The sequence below is a fragment of the Clupea harengus genome, chromosome 22 (assembly GCF_900700415.2).
Source record: "Clupea harengus chromosome 22, Ch_v2.0.2, whole genome shotgun sequence".
NCBI lineage: Eukaryota > Metazoa > Chordata > Actinopteri > Clupeiformes > Clupeidae > Clupea > Clupea harengus.
In genome coordinates, this window is record NC_045173.1 from 22,920,139 (window position 1) to 22,928,397 (window position 8,259).

Sequence of the window (8,259 nt, forward strand, 5' to 3'; positions counted from 1 at the left end):
GTTATGTTGATTTAGAATGTATTCATTACATCATTACCATTTAACCACGTATATAGTGCATCCTGTTGCCATGACATTGATACTGAGGTCACTTGCATTTCCTGGAAAAACAGGTACAGTTCCAGTTTAACTGTATTAAAAATGACCAACTGAATGGAATGTTCAGGATGCGCATTCCATTGTCGTGTCGTGCTGAAGGGGCCGTTGGTAGTCTCTTCCCGAACCAGTGCATCCACACATACTTTATGACCCGGCCATTTCTTCCACAAGGTCACCGAAAAATCACCACAGTGCCATTAACGCTAATTAGCTTATACATTATTGATCTTCGGTTTGTTGTGTCCGTGAGACAGTTTGTCACATTCCCATTATAGGCCACCCTGGTCAAACTCGTTATGAGAAGTTTATGAACCACAAAATATCATTCACCTTGCCTTTACCAATTTACCGACAGCATACCACAAACCAACAGCCTTCTCTTCACGGATGTGGGTACTGTTGTGTTTGCTCTCCGGGGAAGGCACTGAACTTTGTTGTGTTTGCTCTCCGGGGAAGGCACTGAACCATGTAATTGTATTTTAACAACTTACCTCGAATACAGGATGACGTCAGGACACATGTATAAAACCAGCTCTGAGGCCAGGCCACATGGAGCATCACCAAAAGAACCCCGATTCTGCACTGTGACTCCAATTTCGCCTCCTTAGACACCACAGAGATGTATGCTTTTAAGCCTTATTGCGCTGTCGTCGTGGTCTGTCTCGCTTTGGCTGTTGGCGGTACATCCTTTGGTCGTTCACAGATGCTGACAAAACTATCTGTAAGAGAATCTTTCGCCACTCCAAAACACAACGAGGTACGACGTTTTTAATACATTGTATTCTGTTTTGTAAGCTTATAACACAATTTGTGGAACACCGACTTCCTCGAATCCCAATATGGAGCTCTCCAGGGTGCTGATCAGGTTCAAACTAAGTTGTTAAGTGCTAAAGGATCCAGGTTCATGAATAGTTCATGCCTAAGTAGACCACTGGGCATTCGATCAGCTCATGTTTCGCTAATTTGTCTAGACTCCTTGATATGACACGTGTAATATTGGGTTGTTTGTATATTATTGCAATTTTATCGTAACATCTTGTGAAAATCAGCCTGTTACTTGTTAGACGATAAAAACCTTGAAAAGTTTGATGTACAACGGTTCATTTATGGATCGTCAACTAATGTGTCAGAGTTAGCCTTAGTTGAACTAATGCGGGTAATAACAACTACATTTTCCCCCTGTTAATGAACAGATACCCACTACATTAAGTCCTCTAGAGCTGTTCATGATTCTCTTCAAGCCAAACAGCGGAACCTGGGAGAGTGGAACTTTAGTCCAAAACAGCAAGGAAGGCGAGAGGGCGCTGGTGAGGCGGGAAAATTCGGAGAACAGACGGAAAAGATGTAGACTGGTGTTCTACTGGAAGTCATGGGCAAGCTGCCAAGATATCAATCGTATTTGATGTTGCATTTCTGTACCACGATTGTGTTGTCTCTAATATGATAGTGTCATAACAAAATTGTCATAATAAAATGTTCCGTTGAGAAATTTATTTTCGTTTAATTTTATTAAGTGCCACATTCATCCGTATAAACCAGTGCTTTTACTTTTACTTTTACAACGTCTTTACAAAGGCAAATACTCAAAACCTTTCGTCTCTTTGTTATATGTTATTTTCCTGTATGCTTCTCCTCACTGTGAATTTCTATGAAAAACAGAACAACTCAATAATCTGTCCAGTTGTACATATATCATTTTTGAAGTTGATGAGTTAGAACGGTTCTATGGTGAAGAATTATATGAAAGCCTGTGTATAGTTGACAAACTAGCCCACTAAGTGCAGTAACCTCACTATTTAACCCTTTCTGCTTGGGAACTGGCTGATTCCAATTCGGTCAATGGGACTACCAAATCCTGTGTGGATTCTGCTCCTGGGGGTGTTAATTCCAGTCTTAACAGAGTCTCCTGGCAGACCATCTCGGACATTGGGCTGGTCAGTGGAGGTTCTGCTCCCAGTCTTTGTCTGGTCAGCAGGGTCACTCTCAGTAATCCTGATCAAGTCTGCTTGTCCAGACTGTCTGCTTCTGACCTGGTTGAGAGGGTTCTGTGCTTGATCAACTCGGCCATTTCTTCTCTTCTGGCCTCCTTTTATCCTCCTGTGGAAGAGAGATGCTTCAGCTAATAAAAATACACCGAGAGATCTGGTTTCATCCATTATATCTCGTGGCTTTGCGATTGTGAGTCGACTCAACTAGAATGTCAGTGTTTTGTTGTTAGCGCAAAACATTTCCATTGTAAGGCTTAACACACCGAGCTGTAACCCCCCCATCTTTGGCTAATTGGATTACATGAAACAGTCCCATTGTTTTATTCATAGACCTGGAAGGACAGCACAACCCCTCTGCTAAAATTCCATGATGGTTGTTCTATTCATAGGGACCAACAGATGTTCAGTGTGGAGGTTTTATCGGGTAGGGAATTGTTTTGAGTATCCGAGGCTCCACCATAAACAGTGGACATTAATATCTATAATTTGCCCCTGTCTGCTATGAAACAACAGTTGGTTTGGTTACCTTTGTCGGCTTCTCTTGGGGTCCACAGGGCTGATGGATAAGCGGTCTAGTGGTGTGTTACTTCCAGGGAAGCTCTCAGTCCTCCTGGGGGCCACAGCGTCCCCTGAATGACTTTGCTGTGGTGGAGCTTCACCAGGCAAAATGGCCTTACGGGGCCAAACATGGGATTCTGTCCGACTCTGCACAGAGAATAGATCATGATACGTTGTATGTAACCTCTACAATGTCCACCTACCATGTACCAGACTCCCTTTAGCATGCAGTAAGTCTAAAACCCCATCAGTTATCCCAGTGTAATTACATTACCATAATGTCCACACAGCTTCATATGTGAGCCACCATAGATAGCTCAGTGCCTCTTATGATCCATCATTGGGACAAGAACACGGAGGGCTGCAGATCTTAATAAAGCTAAGGTATCGTGAGTAGTTTATTAATATCTTGTGGTGGTGCCTCTGTATTTGCATAAAACATTAGAGGCTCCTGTCTTATACCAGTAGAAACAGTGCCCTTATTTATTTGTTTAATCACTGCAGTTGGATTAGTAAACAGAGCTACTCCTTAAGCCTTGTTAAAACTGTTTTAAGGCATTTACTGGAAGAGCTGGTACCCTTAAACGTACGACTTTTGTTGTTTTTCATGGATACCCACGAGCTAGATGATCTGTATCGGCCTTCCTTTAATTACATTCACTTTGTGTTTGGTGCTAGTAAATTTGTTAATCAATGGCTTGACCTTCTCTTGCCTGGTCAGTACGTGTTGCCCTAGCAGTGTGTTGTCTGGGGCCGCCGGGTTGTGGCTGTACCTGAGAGAGGGTGTCAGGCTCGTCCTCTTGGAGTGGAAGAGCGACCACAGGCAGGCAGCAGAGAAACAGCCAGCTCCAGCTCAGCATCTGCAATACATGCATATGTACCTGCAACTGGTCAGCAAGGCATGCGTACGTAGTCAATTACAGTAAATATACAGCAATATACTATACCAGCCCTGACTTGCCCCCGCCCCTTTGCCAGTGGCGTGTGCCCAGCCCTGGTGTCTCTTCTTCATGAAAAAGGTCAAACTCATGGAAATAATGCGGCTATTTTTGACCAGAGTGACCCTCCAGTTCCCAGGAGAGTCCTCATGTGAGCAGGGACGTTCATAGCACACAGATCACCCCAATCATCAGTACATTAGGACTGGACGTATCAAACACTGGTCCGCTGTCCAGACAGACGGTGGTAATGAACTAAACACTGATTGACAATCACCAGAGATGGCTTAAAGGGGCACGTCATGCTGATGGCGCTCTCTGTGTTATCTCTCTCTGAGCTATTCATCAGCAGCATCACCATCAGAGGAACATGGCAGCCACTACATGTTCAAATACATCTTCATTTCCATGTTTTTTAAAAGAAATACTGTCTTTCTCATATCCCGGCTACCCGAAAAACAAACAGGAAAACTCTTTACTTTGGTACTTACTACATTGTTTCTACAGCAATATGTGAGATCAACTGTTCATAGTCATGGTTGACTAGTGCTGTGACAAGGTATCCTACAGCTATTTAAGTGATAGGACTAAAATGGGGCAACTACCTTGAAACTCTTTAATGAAAGCCACCTTCAAGAAAACACAATTTAAGAAAATAATGTAAAATCATAGGATTATTCTACAATGTGCAACATTTTCTAAGGTAAAATAATTAGGTCTAAAACAACTATGAGGTAAAAGATCATCCTGAAAACAATTTGATTGTCCCGACCACATTCATCTTATGTTTGAAGTCCTCAAAGTGGCTTTTAAGTTGACTTTTTTTATTTTCACACGACTTCTCACCTACATAAACTTGAGTTATCTCAATGTCACTGCCACAGAATAATAACTCATAGGGTACAGTTAATGAAAGTATGATATACATCCATTACTCATACACATCTCACAGCAAAGCCTATGTATCCTTTATCCTCTACACACAACACAGGCGCACACAGACATACAGAAACATGGACCAAGATCTTATACATCAACACGGTACCTTCTCTTTGGGGCAAACTCGACTGATGAAATTCCAGTGCTTTGAAATTGTGAGTGTTGTTCTTTCCCTCTCGATATTCATGTCCACTTCACTGGAGCCGTTTTATAGGCCAGGCTAAAGCCCTTCCACACCAATCAGCATCTTCGGTTCCTACGCCATCATCATTTCCTGTTGTCCAGGGTGATCTCTGGATGTGACAGTTTGCCGTTCCCAATATTTGTTTACTTTTGCTAGTGTTTGTGTGAGTGTGTGTCTGTTGTTTGTGTGTGTTGCTATGTACAATGCACAAGCATGCACCTATGACTGTATGTGTGTGTGTGTGTGTGTGTGTGTGTGTGTGTGTGTGTGTGTGTGTGTCTTCGGGAGTGTGGCTATCTGCTGGCTGTGTCTGCCTGGCCAGGACATTGATAGTCTGGAGACTACAGACTCACTGTAAGTCAGGGGGTCTGTGGGGCCCCATTCTTTTAATAGATCTCATAATCAGAGCCAGGGTGTGTCTGAACGAGGATGACCTTTCAATGGCTCTGCATGTGCTAATAAAATCACACTCTGGGTGTAAGCAGTACATGAGACGGCGGGGGGACTGCACCCTCGCTGAGCTGCCAGGGCGGCAGGGGACAGCCCCACCGAGACGCACTCTCACATCACAAGGCCAGGGATTGCACCCACACCGGCAGGAGTCGTTTTCTGTAACTTTTTATTTGACCTTAATGGACAAATACAATTATGTTAAAAATGGGATGTTTTCCCTGAAGCTTTGCACTAACACAGATGTAACACAGAGTAGATTTTGAGGTGTGCCTTTGGTCCTGTGCATGGGTTTTGACTGACGCTGTGGGGAGTGAGAGGAGGCCTGTGTCTCACCAGCAGGGGGAGTTTATGCTCCAAAGATTCCTGCTAATGTCTTTACCAAAACCCCAGTCTCTGTCCAGTCTCTATCTGCAAGTGTGTAATGTGTTTGATAAGTACATTCCTCAAATGGAACTCTTCTTGAAGACTAAAATGAATGTTACATTGTAGAAACACTTATTTTAAATGTCTTACTTGTACTTCTTACTAGGTGCATGCTGTGTGTGTGTGTGTATGTGTGTGTGTGTGTGTGTGTGTGTGTGTGTGTGTGTGTGTGTGTGTGTGTGTGTGTGTGTGTGTGTGTGTGTGTGTGTGTGTGTGTGTGTGTGTGTGTGTGTGTGTGGGTGGGTGGGTGTGTGTGTGTGTGTGTGTGTGTGTGTGTGTGTGTGTATTTGTGAGTGTTTTCTTGTGTGTGTGTGTGTGTGTGTGTGTGTGTGTGTGTATGTGTGTGTGTGTGTGTGTGTGTGTGTGTGTGTGTGTGTGTGCATGTGTGTGTGTGTGTGTGTGCATGTGTGTGTGTGTGTGTGTGTATTTGTGAGTGTTTTCTTGTGTGTGTGTGAGAGACAGAGTGAAAGGGAGTGGGTGTATACATGCAGTATAGTAAGGGTTCAAATGAGTGGCATTGGATTCCAAACCCAATTCAAAAGCTGTGAATTAAATTATTCGGAATCTGCTCTAAAAGACGCAAAGACACATTGGGGACCATTGCAGCTTCAATGCCGTAAAATATCACTGACTCAAGGTTTTATATTTCTGAAATGCAATGTAGATCCATTACTGCTGCTACAAAATGTGCTCGTTCTGGGATGTGTCAGGGAAAATACCAGAAATTCCACGTCCTTTCCTTTCCATTGCTTGCCTTTGTTGAGACTCATTCTGCTTCCTTGGCAATCTCTCTCCTACTCCTGGATGATGCCTTTTCTGACCTCTGAGCCATCAGCATCTCTCGAAAGTAAGGCATCTTCAAAACAGGACAGAGCAGTGTGAACGCTTATTTACGGCACTGCAATACACTGCATTTTTGACAGATGCTTTCAGCCTGGGGCGAGGAAGAAACTTTTTCGTGGTATTGTTCAGATTCACACCTACTTCCGAAGAGATGGAATGGAATGGAAGTATCTCTGATTTGGACTATACCAGCGCCTCTTAGTTAGCCCCTGGGTTAGCCCTGCTCTGCATGAGGTTTCATTCAGCTTTAGGCACATTTAAAATATAGACAGATTTGATTGAGATACTGCTATAGAAATGTTGAAATTATAAAAATCTATCCTCAGAACTGGATAAACACATGCATTTTCTTTTATTATAAACCATGCTTTTGATTTTGCTCACACTCAATCAACCAATCAATCAGTTACCTGGCGTAACAAGAGCCATGCTCTAATTTTGGCTCCAATAGTTCAGACGGCCGGCCCCGATGCACAGTGAACTGGACAGGTGTTCCACTGCCTGAGTCTGTCTCATACTGCCTACACGCCTTTGACTCGCCTCAGGCGTGGCTCCCCACAAGAGCCCCCCCACGGGTTTGATTCAGCTTCTCTGTGACAACACTTGGGGCACAGGGCACTGCACTCTTGGAATAACAGGTGCCCCATCCCTCGCACTCTTGCTGGGTAGGCATGTAGCTCACTAACAGCCTATCACCTTCCCCCAGTCGTGAATGAGACCCCCCCCCAGCCCTAAAGCAGCCAATCAGGTAGCCAAGTGCAGCTTGTGGTTGGAGTTATGGATGTCTCGGAGGATGCCTGATTCATGTCACATTCGTTAGAGTACTGGGGTGTTTCTCAGTAAAGCATAGCTAATCCTTTGTCATAAGGATGTTAAGTTATTGGCTGAGTATCATTCATTGCCCCCAAATAAGGCACCACTGTTGTCTGGACTTATCCAGAGGCCCTTTCATTTAATTTGAAGCAGTTTTGACAGTATACCTCTTTTAAATATTGTTGAATTGAGTTGATATGTCCAGGCATCCCCTATTTCTTACATCCATCGTATCCCAGTCATGTAAGTTTTCCCTAAGGTGTAAAATTAAGGTACTCATCCCTGTAGGCTTTTGAAAATCTAATAATTGAATGAATTGATCAGGCAGAGGAGATTAAGAGGACAGATTCCTGATCTTTGGCATGTTCCTCAGCAGCATGCGGCTGTGCCTCGATGTCCTCTTGACCTTGGGTTGAGTTTTGGTTAATACACCCAAAATACATGAAAATCACTGACAAGGGTGAGGGTTATGTTTAAACCTTCAATCTAATCCACTTGGATTGAATAGGAATTAGGAAGTGGGAAATTTCACAATAACAGAGAGAGACTGGAGAATGGATGGATTTGGATGAATCAGTTGCCAGTTTTCGGGCATGGTCTGTCTCCTTTTTTTATATCCCTCGGTTTATACTAGGGATGCTCTGCATGAGCCAGCAGAGATGAAATGGATATTATGCTCCTGGCAATATAAACATCCGTCCACCATAAATAATAGCTGGCAGATTCCAGAGAAGGGTGCAATATCTTTCCTAGTGGGGCTACATGCCAATGTAATGGAAGCAGTTTTGAAAATATATATATATTGGGGGACACATCAAATTTGAGAAACTCTGTCAGACATAACCTTCAAATACTTTGTTCCAGAGGTTTTGTGAGAGGGTACAGTTGGCTGGAAATTAGCCAGCAGCACAGCTGGGTAGAAAGCATGTCTGTTCCAACAGGAAGTGAATCTGGTAGTCCCCATTACTGTCGTTGCCTCATCTATTTTTTTAACAACAATCGGTCAGGTGGGATGAACATT

General features: G+C 43.5%; 1 protein-coding gene across 1 annotated transcript; it reads right to left on the reverse strand.

Annotated features, from left to right (window-relative positions):
* Positions 1–1,518: 1,518 nt before the first annotated feature.
* Positions 1,519–5,004, reverse strand: LOC105899189. Its single transcript, XM_031559657.2, has 4 exons — positions 4,629–5,004; positions 3,419–3,505; positions 2,614–2,792; positions 1,519–2,196 (listed from the first exon to the last, which is right to left on the reverse strand). Exons 1-4 carry the CDS (start codon positions 4,707–4,709, stop codon positions 1,896–1,898), a joined length of 648 nt encoding a protein of 215 aa, XP_031415517.1. The 5' UTR covers positions 4,710–5,004; the 3' UTR covers positions 1,519–1,895.
* Between the last annotated feature and the right edge of the window lie 3,255 nt (positions 5,005–8,259).

Bases quoted from the DNA above. Each gene is read 5' to 3' on its own strand.
- LOC105899189 (XM_031559657.2), bottom strand. From the start codon at position 4,709: ATGAATATCGAGAGGGAAAGAACAACACTCACAATTTCAAAGCACTGG. The intron at 3,506-4,628 runs GTACCGTGTTGA...CATGTATTGCAG, and splicing joins GAGTTTGCCCCAAAGAGAAG to ATGCTGAGCTGGAGCTGGCT. The intron at 2,197-2,613 runs GTAACCAAACCA...TCTCTTCCACAG, and splicing joins CCCAAGAGAAGCCGACAAAG to GAGGATAAAAGGAGGCCAGA.